At 28.5% G+C, this 23120-nt stretch overlaps 2 protein-coding genes across 2 annotated transcripts in view; one reads left to right on the plus strand and one right to left on the minus strand.

Moving 5' to 3' along the window:
• The window catches only part of LOC107456278 (cytosolic carboxypeptidase 1), a 169935-nt gene that overhangs the window by 82561 nt on the left and 64254 nt on the right, over window positions 1-23120 (minus strand). The gene's annotated exons all lie outside the window — the stretch shown is intronic.
• LOC122268847 (zinc transporter ZIP10-like) lies at window positions 7738-21198 on the plus strand. Its single transcript, XM_071179162.1, has 3 exons — window positions 7738-7864; window positions 20239-20371; window positions 20552-21198. Exons 2-3 carry the CDS (start codon window positions 20253-20255, stop codon window positions 21150-21152), a joined length of 720 nt encoding a protein of 239 aa, XP_071035263.1. The 5' UTR covers window positions 7738-7864; window positions 20239-20252; the 3' UTR covers window positions 21153-21198.

Here is a 23120-nt window from a genome sequence, read left to right on the forward strand (position 1 = left end):
GTATATTTGATGGCATTGTTTTTGAGTGTAGTAAAAGAGATTTAATTGTAGTTGTTTATAAATTTTAAATTAACTATCAAGATAAGATGGGGTATAATAAAACATACGAAATCATTTAAATTTGTCACAGGAAGTTCAAATTCAAACATGAATTATATAACTACATGTTTCAATTACTGATGTGTTTTCAATAAATTCCCATTCATGAAAATTGCGTACACGAAAAAAATTAGTGCATTTTTTCGTTGTATCCAGTCTTTCTCTAGTTATAGTTTAGTAGCTTAATAAAGTAAAATTAAAAATAATGCTTATTTTTTGTTCAAAATGTTTTTTTCAAAACATTTAGTTGTATACAATACAAGTACATCCTATATTGCATGGTAACATATTATTTTATGTTAAGATACAGCAAACGTCACATAACCCATGAAGTTTTATTCATGTTGCGGAAGTATGTTTCGAACAAAGTATAAATTCTATATGTTTCTTAAGTCACATATTATCTATTTTAAATTATTCCTTTATGAACATAGTTAGTATAACAAATAGGTACAATATTAAATATCTTAGAGGTAGATTTTTTTTGTTTCAATTAAAAAATGTTAATAATATTTCTATTAATTATATTCAATTATTGTCAATCATTTTTCTATTATTAATAATATTCAATAAAAAGTAGCAATAATATAAAAAATATTTCTTCATTAATTGTTTCAATTAAGAAACATTTTATATTTTTATCATCCCTTAACAGGGGATTTTGTTTACTCATAACTCTCTATGAAATTAGTTGTGTCTCTAATTTTTATACAACAACACAACATTTTCAACATCATTGCTCTTAAAACAATTTTATGAAACTTTTTAAAAACAAAAATAAAAGGTTCTAATGGTGGTTATAAATAAATCTTTATTTTTCATGTTATCTAAAATAAATGGGAAAAAATCTGGCATTTCGAAGCGATTATTATTCTTTACAATAGTTTTTAAATCTTATAAGATGGAGTAAAATATCTATAAAATAAAATTTTCTGCTGCACTGTAAGGAAAGGAAAACTTAAATGAATTAAATTCGTATTCTAAAATTTTTTACTGCAAATATTAAAAAGTGGCACTCATGAATATATAACACTTTATGCAAGTTTTAAATTTAGGATAAATATTAAATATTAAAAAGTGGCACTCATGAATATATAACACTTTATGCAAGTTTTAAATTTTGGAAAGTCTATCTAAATAGTCTATGCAAACGGTAACATCAAATTGTTATCATATTTCTACTCAGCTTTGATTTTTCCCATTTATTTCCGTTAAATTTTTACATTTTATTAACTTAATGTTCACAAGCTTCTGCATGAACAAACAAAATAACTAAGTATTGATGAAAGTAAGTTTCTGCATGAACAAATAAAACAGCTAAATATAGACATTAGTTTATTTTTTATGCTCAAATTAAGTTGATAAATGTTAAAAGCCTGGAAAAAAAAAAGAGTTTTAAAACTTAAAGACTGTAAAAATATCCTTTGTAAAACTAGCAACGTTAATTAAGATTACATCAAATGACAGTTAACTTGCAAACTTACTAGTTATACTTTGTTGATTGTAATGAAAAATTATATTTTGAAACTAAGCATCCGAAAATTGCCATCTTCAAAAGTAACAGAAAGATTTGTGCTAATCGATTTAAATTACATAAAGTAATAATTTATTTCTCAAAAGATTTGTAAATATCAACAAACTATTACGCCTGCTGACAAAAATTCTAAGAAGGAACTTAAGGTTTCAATCAAGAATGGAAGTTTTATGCCATCCTGAATGGAACACCGATTCCAGTCGCAGTGAATTGAATCTTTGATTGTTACATGGTTGAGTGATCATGCATTTTAGAATAGTTTTTCCTAGTTTTAGGAGGAAGATTAAATCACGATGTTTAGCACGTTGGAGAAAGTAAAAGAGTGTTCTAGTTATAACATTATAATCATTTTTTTGAAATCGTTTTTCTTTTCTTGGAAGAAAGAGTTGTTTTTAAAATAAATTTTAAAGAGTTAAGCAACTTTAGCGGGGGGGGGGTGAGCATCATTTGGGAACTTTTTTCGATCAAACTATGAAATGTTTTTTTTTATACAACTATAAAGAACTGTAAAAATTCAATTTTGTATCGCTTTTCTTCGATGAAGAATTTCTTTCCTAGGGTGCATGACCGCACCAGCAGCATCTTTACGTTCTGATGTTAAGAAAATTTTTGTTTCCGATTATTGTCGATTATTGCAAAAGTATGTATGAGAAAAAGCTCTGGGGATAAAATACTCGCCTCCCAATGACGCAACCTGGGTTCAAATTGAATTCTGCTACCAACTCACACCTACCACAGAGCTGATGTAATAAATATTCCCAGTGGTAGACGGATCACGAGTTAGAATCTCCTTGCCCTTTGTCCCCATGCTCAATCTAGGAGATACCTTGTCTTCTGGGGAGATTTCCTGTGCTTCTTGAAAAAAATCGTTCTTTTAAAGAATTTCCAGAAAATAGTTTTTTAAACACGAAAAAAAAAATTATGCAATAAAATAAAGCAATCCTTCGTAATTCTGTGAAAACTACAGTCTTAAGCATACAGTTTAAATATGGAGAGTGAATTGCTGGCTTGAAGAGCAAATTAAACAAAAATAACTTTTTTGCTCGTTTTTAATGAATTACCCTTGGTTTCTTATGTTAGGTTGCCACAAGTAAAATCAACGTTAATAATTTCATGACGTAGAGGATGTCACCGTATTTCCATTTCAAAAGGTATATGAAACCACACGTTTTTTATACTGATGCTTGCACTTCTAAAACACGTCTCTATAAACTTAGATAATGGAAGCTCAACAAGGACTAATAAAATAAAATTATCTATTAAGCTAAAGGAAATTGGTACAACTGGTATTATATTAATTTTTTACTAAGCACTTAATATACTAATATTGATATCAAAATATCTACTATAGATACAGCAGAAATAGATTTTTATGGACCACCGAAAGAAATTGTTAATTTGACTGCTTTTTTGCTATCAGGCGTTGACCTCGAGCAATGCTATTATACTAAATGACACTGAATCAGGATATAGTCTTCATTTTAATATTTTTTTTAATTTTATAAACGTTTAACAACCGAACCGTTTAACCCCAATTTTGAGTTTACGACTAACAATGTTCAACTATGTAGCCTTGCTATTTTGAATCCAATCCAGAAGACAAGGGAACTCCTGATACAAGAATTGGGAGAAATTTATTTTCGTGCAGGACATTTTGATGGAGCTAACCCGCATTTGCGTTACATTGAGAGGAAAAATTATGAAAACCTGTTACGATTAGTCTGACGAAAGGGTCTCTAACCCTTGATTTGTCTACTACTGAGGATATTTTGCGTCAGCTCTGTGGCTAGTGTAAGCCTGATGCTCAATTCGTATCAAGCAGCTATCGCTGGAATTCAAACTTGGAACACCTCATTTAGATGCGAGTGCAAAATAATTAAGAGTTAAAAATAAATATTTCAGCCAAGTAAAAACATAGCATTAACATAAGAAACATAAAATTTACGCTAACGAAAATTTTTTTACCTTTACGGTTTTGAAAATGTTTAATATTCGAATGATTTAAAAAACCGTGAATGTAAAGTTATATGGTTTTGTAAACATTTACAGTTAGCATGGTTTTAAACCGTAAAATTGATATTTAACTGAACCTCGGAGTTAGGTTAAGTTAAGCTTTTCATTAGGCAATGAACATAGGTGTAAGGTTGCGTCTGAGTTGTGTTTTGTTAAATAAACAGTTGATTGTGGCTTAATTAGTTCACTCGGTGATGCCATCTATTGTGGGAGATTGGGATTACAAAATTTTATATTAAGCAGTTCTGTGGTGCTACCACTCTGCCTGAATGCGAGTTTCCTATTTCAGTAGTTAAAGGTAAGGTCACTAATTGAAGAATGTTGTACACTAGAAACTCTTCATACGTTAAATGAATGTAAGAACTATTGTAGCGTGCACGCTGGGCTTCAAACTTCCGGTTAATCTGTCATAAAACTGATAGATTAGCACTCTCGGATAAAGAATATATTCAGCTGCAAGAAACCAAGTGGCTTTAAAATTTAGGCCTAGTTGGCGAGAATGAAATTTTGGTTATTTATCCATATTACGTGGAAATGGTCAATAAGCGTTTTGTTCTTACAGTTACGTATATGAATACCGTTTTTTAAATGTTTTTTTAAGCTGTTTTGGATAAATAAGGTAAACTAACAATTAAACAAATTGTTATTTAACCTTTTTTCTGAGAAATATCTAATAATGTACTATTAATGAATAAAAATATGGAGTTTTAAAAATTTAGCATAAATAGAAACATAAGTTTTGGACCATTATTTATTTAGACTCACTGTGTTCGAACTCCAAAACAAATTTGGAGCATAGCAACTTCTTAGTTCTGGGTCATGTTTCGACGCACGTGTTCGTCAAATTAAATGTTTTTATTCTTCAATCCGTGCTACCTTATACAAGACATTGAAAGTGTTTGTTTGAAATAAATTTTTTTATGGGGATTTTACAACTGAGTTCTGAAGCGTATCGAAAATGATACATTTCCAACACTTTAACACTTCCTTCTTCTTCACACAAAATCACCTTAGCAGAACACGAGTACGAAACAAGTTAATCTTTATCGATATTAGCATAATTTACAACTATTTCTTTTAGATGAATTTTAAGTAGAATTAAAGAAAAAACCTTTGTAAACAGAAAATAAATAAATAAAAAGAAAACAAATGCGTTTTACTACTGTTATGATCACTTAAAACTCATTCGACCATTTATTAATTGTTCTACAATTTTGAAAAATATTTAACATTTTGAAATTTGTTATTAAAAATGAATAAACAAGGAGTAAGATTAATACTGACGTGCAATTAAAAAATCCACGTAAGCGACAAAGAATTCAAAATTAAGATTTCTATATATTTGGCATCTTCATATGGTAAGCTAAATATAAATTGCAAATAAGTAAATAAATAAATAAATTTTGTTTTATCAGTTTTTTGAAATTCTATTTTCAAAAAACTGATAAAACAAATAGCGTTCATAGCGTTAGCAATAGAATGAGAACAGTTATCAAGTCACTTTTCTCGGAATCGTGAAGCTCATACATTGTTTTTTCAATTGCACAGCAGAATAGCTCCTCCCAGAAATACGAGTTCCATTTTATCAATCTAATCTTTAACCATTATACTTTAATCAGTTTTAATTGCATTAAAATACATATTTTATCCTGAAAAAAAGGTAATAATCTTTACTAAAACTCTTGGCATATTATTTAAACTTGTAGGCGAGAAATTTTTACGTTTTATTCTCTATATTACAGAGCATAAAACGCATAAATTTGTTTTAAAACTGTGGCTGTTATTATGTATAGTTAAGTTAAAAATTTTTAAAAATAACTGAGAAAAAATTTTTTAAAGCATCTTTCACACCTGTTAAATTAAAAATTTAAGAAAAAACTTTAAAAAATATTAAAAACAAAACTTTACGTCACATATGGCAGAAAATAATTTTTAAAATTGTTGTGGCAATTTTATGATAAACATCAAAATGAATGAAGTACCATTTTTCATACCAGGATAAGATTGCACGTACTTGCTTGTGCTTTTACTTATTACTTGTACTTACTGCTCGGCACTACAACCCATAAAAAAACTTGACCTCCTTTTCAACACATCTCTAGACTTTCCGAATTAAACAGCATGCAACAAAACCAGTACATAACCTCGTATTTATTCGTAGCGAATTATGGCTACTAGCTTACGGCTTTGACCAGAAACTTTATAGCAAAAAAAGGAAAAATCAGTATTTTGAAACAATATAAATATTATACGGCAAAATTCATGTAGCATAAATATATTAAAATACTTTTAAAAGCAGATGCATTATTATTGAAACTAATCAGAAATTTCAATAAAGTTATTCGTACCTAACCGAGATTGTACAGTGCGGAAAAAAGACGACTCCCTGAATAACTTTTGAACTAATGAGCTGATTTTTACGTACTAGGACTGAATCTTAAAGGCTCGTGGTCCTTACCTTAGATATGCCGATTGATTACTAAATCAGACAACAAAAACGTACTTTCTTTGAATAAACGTACATACTTCCCGATGGGTTAGGAGTTTAGAGCATAAAAATGAAGGGGGTAGCCATAAACTGGAAAATATGATCTAGATACTTTGATTGGGAGAATGTCGAATGTTTGAACCCCTTAATGTTAATTTTATTTTTTGAACAACTCGTCATCCTTTGAGAACTTATAAGAGAATTTAACAATTTTTGCACACAATTATAAAATTCGTCTATCCAAAGACAACTCTACTCACAAAATATTTTTTAAAAATTATTTATTACTTTTTATTATTTTAATTTAATAATATTCAAAAAATTTAGAATTATTAGATATAAATTTCTTTCATAATTTAAAAAAATTTCTTTTAAATAGCACAATACAAAATTTGCCCGAAATTGGCCGGATAGCTTTTCAGAAATCACATTTTCAGACGTAAAATCAAATATTAAAATTTGATAACAATGAAACTATTAAGAGTATAAATAGATGAATTACTCCTCATAAATAGGCAACAAAATAAATGTAAAAAGTAGGGAAAATCACCAAACTATAATTTCAAAAGGGATAAATTCATTTCAACAATTTAGGATTAGCAAAAGCATCACATGAAGTAGAGTTTGAAAAAGTTATTAAAAACTTGAGAAGAAGTGAAGTAATTATGCCAAGCCATGTAATTTAAATCAGATTTTATTCGATACCTGCAAGTGACGTCACGGGTGTGTGTCGAACCTGATTTGCTACTGAATCGACAAATGCCAGGATTTACCTACGATGACGTCACTTGCAGGTATCCATTTATCTAATTTAGTTTAAACATATTAAATAAAATATGTAACGATCATACAGTACTTATCTCCAATTATGGTAATGTGCAAACAGCATATGTCAGTAATCTTACTGAATTCAACAAATATAAATATCTAACCCTTATTTTAAATATAAATATTATGCAATTCATGAATAAAATATTATTTCTTTCAATCATATTTAAATATTTAAGCATTTTTTTAGGATGGACAATTGATTTCGCGAGCGAGAATGAATGTAGAAAACAATCGTTTTAATTTTTTAAATTGCCCAATTATAATATCTATTCTTAGATCAATGAGCAACTAAAATAATAAATTTGAACTATAAATATGTGTTATAACAACAAATTTCACTTTCCTTATTGATATGAATAAAATCTGAGTAAAGTAAGAAATGTTTAGAAGAATAACACACTTAGAACATTCTAATTAACTAAGGAGACAAACCATAAGTCAAGCGTATCATCGCGACTGTTACTGACGCTGTTCTGACCATGAAAGTCTAACTGTAACTTCAAAATCGTGGTACCAACCATCATCGGTATCCATTTCCTATTTCTTTATGGACCAAAGAGTATTGGAAAGATTTTTTGAACGACACCTACCGGAAGAGAACATTTCTTGTTCATTAAAAATTGTGTCTCATTACAAAAGAAAATAATAATAAAGAAGAAAAAAAGAAAAATGAGAATTTGGGTAAATTACTCGTGAAGAAGTTAAGAGCGACTAACCATCGATAGCCAATTTAATTGATCTAGAAATGTCGTGTATTTAAGAACTGAGATCTTAGAAAAACAATTATAGATAAATGAGAAATCGAATGCTGCATTTGTTTGAAGTGGTGATATAAATTGTGAAATGTTGTGATACCAAAGCTGGATTATTAAGGGATATATTTATAAAATTGGTAACAGGTATATATTTTTTAATTACTTTATCATATCACCCTACATTGTTTGCGTTATATGCATTTAAAGAATGTAATAGTATTAAAAAGGAATTATTAGTTTAATTTCGAAACATTTAGAATTAAAGCAAAATGCGCGGACAAAAAATAGAAAATGATTATTCTCAACTATAATACTCAGTCTGAAATAGGTTTATAACAGATATTAGTCTCTTTAATAACATTGCTTTGTTATTGTTTTATTACAACATACATATCGAGCCACAATAACACAGGCCTTAAGGCATCGATATGTCTTTGTGTTTGACCAGGGTTCTATTCCCATTGGTGGCTTGAAACCTAACTTGTATCAGTTCAACGCGTACCAGCTTGCCAAGCAGGAAAAGTTAGCTGGTACGCTGACCATATTGCCAGCATAAAAAATATTTACTAACGCACCGTTAATCTCAAAATTGGAAATTTCAATCACCATGATTCTCTTGGCCAGGGATTGACTGTCACGAAAATGCTTTTCTTTATTATTAGACCTAATAATTATGAGTGGATAAATTTATATTTTTAAGGTTCACAATTCATGAATGCTTCAAAAAATAAATTCAAAAAGTAAAATTTTAAAGACAACAATAAAGATTTTGAAAAAATTAAATACTTATCTCGAAAAAATCAATAAAACAATAAAAAAAATTTTTTAATTAAAGACGGAAGTAGTTCTATCGTATCTATTTTGAAGGAGCTGTACACAAATATTACAAATGTTGTTTCTAATGACATTTGGACAAGCCAAGTTCACCAGCCATTGACCTTGCGTATTAAATCGGGAAGAAACTCCTTTTGTTTGATAAGAGAGCACCGCTAGGGTGAAAGTGCGTTGTAGCTCAGAACCCCTCGTATGGCAGCACCACTTATTCGCAAAGCCACATCCTTATTTTAGACTTAGATCTAATTGAAATTTTCACCATATCTTTTATACTCATGATATTGAACACTTATCGGCCGCAGGACTCTAAATTTGTTGAGATTTTGCGTATTGATGCAGAATGTGAAATTTTTGCGTTTAATTGTTTATGATATTCTACTGAAATTTTTCGATTAAAGGACGCTATTATAATATCATATACAGTTAAAGTCTGCTTTTGATCATAATTACATTTTGAATAAATTTATTCGCGTTTATTTTCTTAATTTAAAAAACAGCGAAAGAATTATAATTTTTTATTTTTTGTATCTTTTAATGAATTATTTGTTCCTTTCAGCTTGAGTCACTTTTTAAAAATGACGCATAGACTGTATTGTTGTCAGCTAGATTTACCACTTAAATCCAAAAGGTTTCTGCAAGTCAACTGATAAAAACAATTTATTTAAAAATTTCAATAAAACTTTACGGACGCACTTTAGATTGAGACAAAATAATAACTAAGAAATTTAATTCTGAATGTTTTAGCGGTTTAAAATAACCTTCTTTATCCCGCTACAATTTCAAATATTTTGATAATCTGAACTCCAAAACTTTTCTTTATCTACGTATTATAAATCCAAAACAATTTGAAATCTTTTTAAAATCTAAATATCAAATACCTTCTTTTCAATAACTATATTTATCAAACATTTTAAAAGTCTAAAGATCAAAGAATGTTTTTCGCCTATAACTATACATTTCCTGTGATATTTCTAAACACATCTTAATCTTATATTAAAATCCCAATTATATGAATATGGCGAATTTTTATTTAAATTTTTGGAATTTTTTATCCGAATAAATCATTTCCAGCCATTCCTCTTCCATATGATGCAATGCGAGAGAGACTAAATAATGCAACCATCCCTCGATATTACGAATTCTTATTAAAATTGAACCATCTAATCGAAATTGTAAAGAATTAATGCTATTTTTTATCTTATATAACTATTATTAATATTGTCGTTATTATTATTTATACTGTCAGTGATTACATCTATGAGTTTTTAATTCAAAGAAATTGTCGTAAAATGTTTTATGATTTTCTAATTAAATTGATCTATATAAATATAATTATTAATTAATTTTTAATTCAATTTCAAGTGCTTTCTAGGAATAGATTGAATAATCAATGAACACACTACTGCCAACAACTTGAGAATGCGCAGATGAGATTTTTCAGAGCCAGAACTGTCAATTTGCAAAAAAAATATTTTTTATATGCTGAATAAAAACCTCATTTTTTTAAAACCGACAGTTAAAAAATTTAAGTTTAAAGTTTTCCGTCATCCCACCATAATTTCTAGACCTGTCCCCAATAGATTACTACTTATTTCAACAATAAAATTCTTTTTTTAGAAAAATTTTTATCATATAAGAAATTAATAAATACAGATTTTTTGTAGATATTAACCGTAAATCGAAAGTTTTCCCCGAAACTGCATCATAAAATTTTTGTAATCGAGAAAAATGTATCTTTTTAGATGATATGCATTTTAATGTAATACATTAATTTAATTTAAGGTTTTGTTATTTTCAAAATACTTCTTGTTTTAAAGGGCACTCAATATAGAACAACCCAATATTTCCAAGCTCTTCGAAATATAATCACCAAACTTTCTAATTGAAGAAGATTCTACAAAAAAAGTTGTTTGATAAATAATCAAACTCAATTGGGAAAATAATAATAATAAAAAGTTGTAAATATCGTAAGTGAAGTGCAAACGTTTCAGATAAATTATACCATTTTAACTCTAATACATTTTAACTCTAGAATTAATTAAAATAAAAGTGTACAATTACAATGTACCATACCAATGCATATATTACCAAAACACGAATTCTAGAAACTTACTATAATTGACAAAAATTGATTAAAAATCTTCATAAAAAAAATTTGAAAATTTACGAACAAACTATAAAAACTCACGTAGAAATCAAGCAAAATATGAAAAAATATGACATGTAAATACATAAACAAATAATTGAAATGAAATTAATCAATGCATGAAAAACTCATGTAAAATACCCCGAAAAATATCAAATTACTCATAAAAACACTTGAAAAAGGAATAAAATTAAGCAAAAAAATCTGAGTACACATGTACAAGTAAAATAATCTTTTTTAAATGCTTTTACACGTTAACATAAAAAGCTTGTCAGATAATTCATGTTCAAGAATTACTAAAATTGTTTATCCAAAATGTTTTTTACGGAAAATCAATTTGTAGTTGTTCTCTATTAGTTTTTATTAATTTTAATTAATTAATTTAATAATTTTTATTAAATAACTAGATTTTAAATGTTTACATAGTTTCTTTGAAGTAAATATTTCCATTTAAAGTTAATGTTTTCTTTATATTTATTTTCTATAATTCATATTTATTATTGCATATTGTTTAACGCTTACATATTTACATGCATTCTATATACATTTATTATTTATATTTATTATTCATATTTATTGTTATTTTTACTGTGGTATATTTCTATGATTCAATTTTAAGATATGAAAGAAATTGCTTGGAGATATCTCAAAAAGTAATAATTTAAAATTTTAATGAAGTTATAATTTTTAAATTGCTATTTTATATTACTTGTTTATAATTTTTACTAAGGAAACGCATATTTTTACGATTTTCTCATGCATTTTATTAAAATTATTACTTTTATTTAGTTTTGCTCACAAAATAAAAACATTTTTTTATATTTAGCATTTTTCTTTCTTTCTTTCGTATTTCAAAATATAGTAAACTAGTTTATAGAAATCTAACTTCATTAAAATTAAATTGGCGTTTTAAGGGGATTTAATAAAGATAAGTTCTTTATTTAAAAATAATTAAATTTTACTCGCTGAAAAAAATACAAACCAAAATTATCGGTACTGCATGTCAATGACATTTCAAGTAAAAAAACCATAATTCTGGTAATAAAATGAAAATATGATTACGGTTTTGGTAATTTTACGTTTCATATGGTAACGGTTTATCGGAAATTATGGTTTCTGAAATCATGGCTTATTTCTACAGACATTTAATAAGAAATACAAAACTTAAAAAGTAAATTTAACCGAGTAAATTGTTTTTATGCCATGCCCTAAGGCATCATGATAAAATTATCAAATTTAGCCACATTTACCAAATTTTATTACATATTTTAAAACCATATTTTATTGCTAATTTTAGCAAAATCATTTGGTAAATGATTTTTCTAAAATTAAATACCATATGATATATAAATACCTATAAATATAATTAAAAAAATTGTAATAAAATTAATTACTGTCAAAATGCTTCAGTAAAAATTACTGAGTTTTTTGATGATTCCATATAGCCAGAAATACGGTAAATTTTAATATATCCTGGTAGTTTTGACCATACGATTTTTCTCAGTGTAATAAAACAAAGCTTAAAAAATAAAATTCTTATTTACATCCAATTCACTAAAATTCAAAATTGGATTTGTATTATTTTATAAAGGAATTCTTGAAAAATTTCTATGATAAAATCATAGTAATCCCTTTTTGATCAATTCAAAGAAAGACTTTATAAATAGCAAAAACGGTATTTCAGGGTCTATGTATTCGGAATATTTTTAATCTTATTTTTCTGTTTCCAATATTGGTCAATACATTTAATTACATTCGTCCAAAACAATTTAAAAATTTTATACTTTAAGTCAAACAACTAATGCAAGTAGAAGAAACGACAACACAATTCTTTTTTTTTAACTTCATTAATTTTTAAGAGTTGTTGGGAAGCTATTTTACCACCTTTGATTTGCTCGGTCAATTGCTGACAACTAAATAAAATACGGGAAAAGGGGTACTTAGCATAATTGTGGGTAACAAGGATTGTTTGAATGGGGTCGAGAAGACAGGCCAACACTGGAGAGTTGTTTTCTTTTAACTATTTCTCATTGAGTTTATTTGTAATTATAAACACGGAATTTTTAGACTCGTTTTTAATTGCTTTAATTTTTAATTGCTTTAAAATTTTGAATTCTTTTCTTAATATGTAATTTTCAAATCTGGTTTTAGATGCATTTTTGCGCTTTTTCTGTTTTGAAAATTTTTTTAAAAATTTATTTGGATTTTTAAAAAGTTTTTTTTAAGTGTCTTTTTAAAATTTTATTCTATTAACGTCATAAGGGTTTTGTTCTTGGTCTAGGTTTTTAGTTAATTTTGTTTAATTGATTATTTGCTTTTTAGGTTAAATTTAATTCTATTCTTCTGTATTTGCTTTATGTATTTTATATTGTATATTATGTATTATATTCTTTTCCTGGATTTTGGCAAAACCTTTGGGGTACAGAGAGAGCAATTTTAGACTTTTGTCGTGCTCTCACGGTAGAAAAGGTTTTGCTTTTATGATTAACGGAGCCCCATAAGGACGTCAGCTTTGGTTGTCATATTTATCCAATTTTTTTTTAATATTTTCATTGTCTCATTTGCTTTTATTCGCAGGAAACAGTTCATTATGTCTGATGGCACATTTATTTCTGCCAATGAATAACGCGTAAATAAATAAAAAAATTTAAAAATATTCAAGAATAGATTCGTGAAATTTTTTTAAAATATTGCAGTTCACTTTGCCTGGCTTTGAAGGTCTTTACGCCAGAAAGGCGCATGAAGTCGCAGTTTCTGCTTTCCATTTTCTACTGTCTAGTGGGATCTCTCTGGCAACATTTCAACTCCACCAATTAAATTAGTTTCTCTCATTGGTGACCATACTTCGCCATGTTCTTCTCGGCCTACCTCTCCTTCTCTTTCTATCTGGTGACCAATGCGATTCTCTCGTTCTCTTTAGAATGTTTTCTTAATATGTGGCCAATCCAGTTCCATCGTCTCTTTTTTATATCTAGATTTAATAGCTTGATATTGGANTTCGAAATATTTATATTTTTAAGATTCACAATTCATATACGCTTTTAAAAATAAATTCCAAAAGTAAAGTTTCAAATGAAAATAATGAAGATTTTGCAAAAATTAAATACTTATCTAGAGAAAATCAATAAAACAATAAAAAAAATTTTAATTAAAGACGAAAGTAGTTCTATTGTATTTATTTTGAAGGAACTGAACACAAATGTTACGAATGTTGTTGTTTCTAATGACATTTGGACAAGCGAAGCTCGCCAGCTATTGACCTTGCTTGCTTAGTCGGAAAGAAACTCCTTTTATATGATAAGAGAGCACCGCTAGGGTGAAAGTGCGTTGTAGCTCAGAACCCCTCGTATGACCGCACCACTTATTCGCAAAGCCACATCCTTATTTTAGACTTATATCTAATTGAAATTTTCACTATATCTTTTATACTCATGGTATTGAACACTTATCGACCGCAGGATTCTAAATTTGTTGAGATTTTGCGTATTGATGCAGAATTTGAAATTTTTGCGTTTAATTGTTTATGATATTCTACTGAAGTTTTTAGATTAAAGAGCACTATAATAATATCATAAAAGAATGAAAGTCTACTTTTGATCATAATTACATTTTGAATCAATTTGTTCCCGTTTATTTTTTTAATTTCAAAAATAGCGTAAGAATTATAATTTTTATTTTTATTTTCTGTATCTTTTAATGAATTATTTGTTCCTTTCAGCTTGAGTCTTTTTTTAAAAATGACGTATAGACTGTATTGTTGTCAGCTAGATTTACCACTTAAATCCAAAAGGTTTCCGCAAGTCAACTTATAAAAGCAATTTATTTAAAAATTTCAATAAAACTTTACGGACGCACTTTAGATTGAGTCAAAATAATAACTACAAAATTTAATTCTGAATGTTTTAGGGGTTTAAAACAACCTTCTTTATCCCACAACAATTTCAAATATTTTGATAATCTGAACTGCAAATTCTTTCTTTATCTACGTATTACAAATCCAAAACAATTTCAAATGTTTTTAAAATCTAAATATTAAATACATTCTTTTCATTAACTATATACACTGCTGGCCACCCAAACTGCAACACCAAGAAAGACGAGAGATATCACAACATGTTGACCAAGTATCAAATGATTAAATTTATAGACTTCTGTGAAGTGTGGTTCCTGCCAAAATAAGTAGCCAGAGTGCCATTGTTGGAGATCACAGCTGCCACACGCCTCGGCATTGATTCAAAGAGACTTTGGATGTGTTCTGGGAGTACAACAAACCAAGCAGCTTCCACACGTTGCCAAAGTTGATCTGGTGTGGCAGCTGGGGATGTAATCTGGGTCAATCGTTGAACAAATCATGGATCACATGTTTTCTATCGGCGAACTATCCGGAGAGCGAACCGGCCAGGGAAGCAATTCAATCTGTCGATTGACGAAGAACCCTTGGACAATGCGTGCTATGTGTGGTCGCGCATTATCGTGTTGAAATATGGCTGTAGGCAAGCTCTGAAGGTAAGGAAGGACAACTGGCTCCAGCACCTTGGAAACGTAGCGATAGCTGTTTAAAGTACCGGCAATGCGTACTAGAAGAGTGCTAGAGTGATATCCAATACGGCCCCCTAACATAATACCCGGTGCAGGACCAGTGTGGTGGTGCATAACGCAGCTGTTCAGCATCCTCTCTCCACGGTGTCTCCAGACTCGAATGCGACCATCGTACTTGATGCAATCGAACACGTTGGTCCGTCTTACCCTCCTGCATCCAACGATCACATATCCGCATTATACTTGTTTGGTTTCGTCCAACACGACTACTGATTTCCCTGAAAGATAATCCACAATCTCGGTCAGCCACTATCCTTCCTCTGTCGAACTCGGATTCTTGATCAAAAGATGATCACTGTTTTCTACGAGGCATAATTGATCGTTTTTTGAACTTGATTGAACAATTTCTGAATTTGAAATCGTCGAAACCTCCAAACAAATAGCGCTTTGAAGTGGAGCCACAGGCGTGCGTAATGTGCGTCTGAGCTGAAATTTTAATCATTTCCATATCTCACCTCCGCTAATGCATGTTGTAAATTTCATGTTATTTGCATGCTTCCCTCAGGGTGTTGCATTTACGGTGGCCAGCAGTGTATATCAAACTTTTTAAAAGTCTAAAGATCAAAGAATGTCTTTCGTCTATACCTAAGATATTCCTAAACACTAATTCCTAAGATATTTCCAAACACTGCTTAATCTTATATTAAAAACCCAATTATATGAAAATGGCAAATTTTTATTAAACTTTTAAGAAAAAAATTATCAGAATAAATCATTTCCAGCAATTTCTATTCCATATGATGCAATGCGAGAGAGACTAAATAATGCAACCATTTCTCGATATTACAGATTCTTATTAAAATTGAACCATCTAATCCAAATTGTAAAGAATTATTGCTATTTTTTATCTTATATAACTATTATTATTATTGTCGTTATTATTATTCATACTGTCAGGGATTACATCTATGAGATTTTAGCTTGAAGTAAATTTTAGTAAAATTTTCTAAGATTTCTTAATTAAGTTGATCTATAAAAATAGAATTTTCTAATTAGTTTCCCCTCATACAACTATTCTTATTATTGCCGTTATTATTATTTACACTGTCAGTGATTATATCTATGAGTTTTTAATTCATAGAAATTGTCGTAAAATTTTCTATGATTTTCTAATTAAATTGATCTATATAAATATAAATATTAATAAATTTTTTATTCAATTTCAAATGCTTTCTAAGAATAAATTGGATAATCAATGAACACACTATTGCCAACAACTTGAGAATGAGCAGACGAGATTCTTCAGAGCCAGAACTGGAGATTTACAAAAAAATATTTTTTTACATGCTGAGTAAAAACCTCATTTTTTTTTTAAACAGGCAGAAGATTAAAGTTTTCCCTCAACCCACCATAATTTCTAGATTTGTCTCTAATAGGTTGCTACTTATTTCAGCAATCAAATTCTATTTTTAGAAAAATCTTTATCATACAAGAAATTAATAAATACAGCTTTTTTGTCGTAAATCGAAAGTTTTCCGCAAAACTGCATTGTAAAATTCTTGTAAAAGTGTATCTAGGTAGATGGGATGCATTTTAATGAAATATGTTAAACTAATTTAAGGTTTTGTTATTTTCAAAATACTTCTTGTTTTAAAAGACACTCAATATAGAACAACCTAATATTTCCGAGCTCTTCGAAATATAAATACCGAACTTTATAATTGAAGAGGATTTTACAAAAAAAGTTGTTTAACAAATAATCAAACTCAATTGGGAAAATAATGATAATAAAAAGTTGTAAATACCGTAAATGAAGTGCAAACGCTTCAGATATATTAACTAATATATGACCATTTTAACTCTAGAAATAATTAAGATAATAGTGTACGATTACAATGTACCATACAATTGCATATATTACCAAAACGCGAGTCTTAGAAACTTACTATAATTGACAAAAATTGATTAAATAACTCAAGAAAATGTTGAAAATTTCCAAACAAACCCTAAAAAATCACTTAGAAATCAAGCAAAATATGAAGAAATATGACATGTAAATACATGAACAAATAAATTAAATTAAATTAAACAATGCATGAGAAATTCATGTAAAATACCTCAAAAAAATGAATAAAATTAAGTAAAAAATCTAAGTACACATGTACAAGTGAAATAAGTTATCTTTTTTATATGCTTTTACACGTCAATATGAAAAGCTTCTCAGATAATTCATGTTCTAGAACTACTAAACTCGTTAATCAAAAAAATTTTTCGGAAAATCAATTTGTAGTTGTTCTCTATTAGTTTTTATTAAGTTTTATTAATTAATTTAATAATTTTCATTAAAAAACTAGATTTTAAAGTTTTACATAGTTTCTTTAAAGTAAACATTTACATTTAAAGTTAATGTTTTCGTTATATTTATTTTCTATAATTCATATTTATTATAGCATATTGTTTTACGTTTATTACATATTTACAAATATTACACATACATTTATTATTTTATTTACTATTCATATTTATGGTTGTTCTAATTGTACCATATTTCTGTAATTCAATTTTAAGATATGAACGAAATTGGTTGGATATATCTCAAAAAGTAATAATTAAAAAATAGTAATGAAATTATAATTTGTAAATTGTTATTCCATGTTATTTGTTTATAATTTTTACTAAGAAAACGCATATTTTTACTAATTTCTCATGCATTTTATTAAAATTATTACTTTGTTTTCAATTTTATTTAGTTTTGCTCACAAAATAAAAACATTTCTCTCATATTTAACATTTTTTTTCTTTTTCTTTCGTATTTCAAAATATATTAAAATAGTCTATAGAAATCTAACTTTATTAAAAATTAAATTGGCCCTCTAAGGTGATTTGATAGATAAGTTCTTTATATAAAAATGAATAAATTTTACTCTCGGAAAAAAATTCGGACCAAAATTATCCTCTGTTAGGCGATGACATTTCAAGTAAAAAGACCATAATTCTGGTAATAAAATCAAAATACGATTATTGTTTTGGTAATTTTTCGTTCCATATGGTAACGGTTTATCGGAAACTATGGTTCTTGAAATCATAGTTTATTTTCTCTGGAAGTCTGGAAATTTAGCAAAAAATACAAAACTTAAAAGTAATTTTAACCGAGTAAATGGTTTTTATGCCATGTCCTAAGGTATCATGATAAAATTATCAAATTTAGCCACATTTACCAAATTTTATTACATATTTTAAAACTATATTTTATTGTCAATTTTAGCAAAATCATTACCAAAACGCTTATGTAAAAATTACTGAGCGTTTTTTATGCTCCCATAGAGCCAGAAATACGGTAAATTTTAATATATTCTAGTAGTTTTGACCATACGTTTTTTCGCAGTGTAATGAAGCAAAACTTAAAAAATAAAATTCTTATTTACATCCAATTCAATAAAATTCAAAAATGGATTCGTATTATTTCATAAAGGATTTCTTGAAGAAATTCTATGATAAAATTACAGTAATTCCTTTTTGATTAATTCAAAGAATGACTTCATGAATAGCAAAAACGGTATTTCAGTGACTATGTATTCGGAATATTTTTAATCTTACTATTTTTCTGTTTTCAACTTCTTAATAAATTGGTCAATACATTCAATTACATTCGGTCAGAACAATTTAAAAATTTCATTCTTTAAGTCGAACAACTAATGCAAGTAGAAGAAACGACAACAAAATTCCTTTTTAACCCTTTATAATGACTTAAAAAGTACACTTTGCACCAGCTTCATTAATTTTTAAAAGTTGGTGGGAAGCTATTTTACCACCTTTGATTTGTTCGACCAATTGCTGGTAACTAAATAAAATACGGGAAAAGGGGGACTCAACATAATTGTGGGTCACAAGGATTGTTTGAATGGGGTCGAGAAGACAGGCCAACACTGGAGAGTTATTTCTTTTGTGTGTTACGTGTTCGTTTTTTTAACTATTCCTCAATTAGTTTATTTGCAATTATAAACACAGAATTTGCAAACTCGTTTGCTTATAAGAAAATTCGTGGCTTCTTATGGTAGGTAAGAATTTGAAATCCCCACCCACCTTTCTACCAGGAAAATTGTCTTAAAAATCAAATTAATTTTAGGTATAAGGCTAAATGAATTTCTTTTAAAATCTATCTCACTTCCAAAAATATTTTAACCTAACATTTATAGGAAAAAAATGGCCGCACAAAGATTGAAAAAAAAGTAGTAAATAAGGAATACACTTTATTAAATTGCAAAAAAATATCGTTTGATTGCTTTTAGAGCTTCCACAAATTATTACTCAAACATTCTAAACCAAAAAATTATGGCCTTTATTACTTGATCAAAAATTTCATTTGCTTCAAAAATACAGAAAATGGAACTAACAGTCGAAATATTTTGAGCACTTAAAAACGGGCACCCATTTTCAAGAGTTGCCAAGGGTGACTGAGACGAGGAGAAAGGAGAGCTCGAAACATGTCGACTGTTATTTCCAATTGGCATATTTTTGAAGCATATGTAGTTTTTAATCAAATAAATTTCTATTTGCTTTTAAAGCATAAATTGTGGGAACAGAAAAGAAATTTTTTTGTTGCATAAGGAAATTTTTTTCGTTGCACATATGTTTTATACGTGTAAGAAATTTTCTGAACTGAAGAAACTTCTGAGCAAGCAAGTTATCACCGAATGAAAATGTTTACTAACAATTGCGAATATAAAAAGTATAAAGAAAGTCAGTTTTATTTTTTTGTTTGTAATAATCCAGAGTGTCTTATAAATTTTGATTTTCTTAAGCAGTTTTAAGGTACATATCATTTCGATTTTTTTTTTCATTTTTCGTCCTTTTGACATGTATGGGTGCAAGATTATTTTTTCGCATTACATTTGATAAAGAATGTTTTTGTGTGCTATATTTGATTTATAAAAATTTGAAAATATTTATATACTTTAACAATGTTATTAATAAACTTTATCATTATGTTCTTTAATAGCATTGTGCCTCAAAATGAAAGAATTAGCCTTTTGCTTGGACTTAAAGCTAGTGGTTTTGTTTATGATGGCTTTTGAAGCTATACATGCATGCTGTCATTACTATCCTGTATATTATCCAGTGCATGTTGGAGGGTAAGTGTAATCTACAGCAAATTTTATATTTTAAAATAATTGTTTTTTGAATAAATTTTCACTTTACTAATTGGCAAAATAAGTTAATCCCTCTACAATGTGTTAAATAAGCATTTAAAAACCTTTAGTTAAGAAGCTTTAAAAAAATTTATATTTTATAAAAACATTTTCTTGATTTAGTGGGAAAAAACATATACATATACATATGAAAAATAATCATCACCACCATCATCATCACGGTCACGAACACGGACATCATCATCATCATGGACACCACCACGGACATCACCACCAACATGGACATCATCACGGGCATCATCACCATCACGGTCACCACCACGGACATCATCATAATCACGGGCATCATCACCATCATGGACATCACCATGGACATCATCATGGGCATCATCATGGTCATCACCATCATCACGGGCATCATCATGGTCATCATCACCATCACGGACACCACCATGGGCATCATCATGGACATCACCACGGTCACCACCATGGTCATCATCATCACCATGGTCATCACCACGGTCACCACCACGGTCACCACCATGGGCATCACCACGGACACCATCATGGACACCATCACGGTCATCACCATGGGCACCATCACGGGCATCATCATGGTCATCATCATGGCCATCATCATGATAATCATCATGGTCATCATCATGGACACCATCATGGCCATCATCATGGACATCATCATGGCCATCATCACGGGCATCATCATGGCCATCATCATGGTCATCACCATGGTCATCATAAATAGATTTATTTGGACAGGATTATACGTTACCTTATTGATTTTTATGGAAAATATAGTTATTATGACATTAATAAAAAATTATGTTATTAATAAGGCTTTTTTGTATTTTTGTATTTGTATAATCAATCATAACTTTCTCTTAAAGTTTCTTTGACGTGTTTAAGTTCATTTAGTTTTTATACTTATGCAAATTAAAATTATAATTTATGTAGATCCTGATAAATAAATGAATCCATTAATTAACCATGTAACCCATCTTAACATCAAGATTTTAAAATATATACTAAAGTATATTTACCTTATTTTAATTTGCATTTCTCTACTCTTGCTCTAAACTTTTGAGACAGATTAGCATTATCACTATGGGAATTTAGCATTTCGCTGGGAACAAGTTCCGAGATTAATGTCATGAAGCAATGATTTCGAACATTTTGAACTGCTGAATTACTTCATGTAAACTAAACTTATGTTTGAACAAGTTTTGAAATTTGTACATTCTCTTAAGAACATCACATGACGTGAACAAAAGAACAAAACATGAAGAGAATTGTATCTAGAATTAAACGATTTCCGATTTTTTTTTTACCATCTAATTGGAATTAGTTTTGGATTGCTTATCGTGTGGGCTACTGTTTTCATTTTCTTAGGGGAGTAAAAAAAGTAGCAGACATTATGGTAAAAGCTATGTGAAATTTTCATCGTAAAATTTTGCGATTGACGTAAGTTCTTAATATTTCTGTAACACAATATAAAATTGCCCCAAAATTGTTGATTTATTACTTCTACCATTTGTCCTACATATATTTTCCTCTGAAATTTTCTACAGGATTATTATCGGGATTATTATTAAATCTCTCAATAAAAAAATATTTCCTGCATTTGAATGGCACTTTTGAAATATTTTTGTAAGCAGTCTATAGCATTTTGTTTGATGTTACTAAATACATATCCTTAAGATCCCTCATGAAAATCTGTCCCGACACCATTCTTGCTAATTTTTGTGTAAATTGAATTCGTGTGTTAGAATAAAATCCTATTTTCCCCCCCGGCGGAACCGCTTAAAAATAACGTAAGCACCTCACTGGATGTACAGGTTTTGTGATTTGCTTATTTTTACGGACAAGAGATAAGACGTATGAGATAAGCTTACGTAAGGCATTAAATTCACCTTATTTCAATATCCTTATTTTAAATTTTAAAAAAAGAAACAAAAAACTTCGTAAAAAATTACATTTTTTCCTTTTTAAATTTGGGGCATGTCAATTCTATATGGATATTGTGTGTCAATGGAAGCAAAAAATATGTTTTGTAAAACAAATTACGATTTATTTTAAAAGTTTTGATTTCAAATCATTTTTTTAATTCTTAAATTTATTTCAACTTTAAACAAAATGAATATTTATAAGGATGAAAAGCAACAATAAGCCTTTTAAACTAATAGAAGAGTAAACACGGAAAAGCGTTATTAATTTATATTTCTTTTCAACATTTTTATAGCAGAATTTTTCATTTAACAGTAGTGAACAAAAATGTCACAGAAACACTTTTTTCACTATAATGGAAATAATATCTCAGATAAAAGATTTGGAATTGATAAGAAAATTTTGTTTCTCACCAAATGCACAATATGAAAAAATTATGAAGCGCTAACTTAAATTCACGTAATCCTATCATTATTCAATATTTTTATTGAAAAGAAGCAACGAAAAAAAACTCAACCATTGAACTGTAAATCAAGGAAAAGTATTATTCCTTCGGACTACAAATATAATACGGTACAGAAATAAACAAAATATGACGAAGACACTACGTTATGAATCACAAAGTGTCAACAATTCTAATCTACAGGATCAAATAATAGTTTCTTTTTAGTTTTGGGAGAGGGTACAGCGGCCCGTAGGGCGAGGAGAAACTTTGAGAAAAATGTCCCGATGACATCAGAATGGATAATTCTTATTATCATTCGTGGTT

The sequence above is a fragment of the Parasteatoda tepidariorum genome, chromosome 3 (assembly GCF_043381705.1).
Source record: "Parasteatoda tepidariorum isolate YZ-2023 chromosome 3, CAS_Ptep_4.0, whole genome shotgun sequence".
Taxonomy (NCBI): Eukaryota; Metazoa; Arthropoda; class Arachnida; order Araneae; family Theridiidae; genus Parasteatoda; species Parasteatoda tepidariorum.

What these genes read in the sequence shown, in the direction of transcription:
- LOC122268847 (XM_071179162.1), top strand. Translation starts at nt 20,253, where the DNA reads ATGAAAGAATTAGCCTTTTGCTTGGACTTAAAGCTAGTGGTTTTGTTT. An exon ending in TATCCAGTGCATGTTGGAGG is followed by an intron (nt 20,372 to 20,551) that starts GTAAGTGTAATC and finishes TTCTTGATTTAG; the next exon opens with TGGGAAAAAACATATACATA.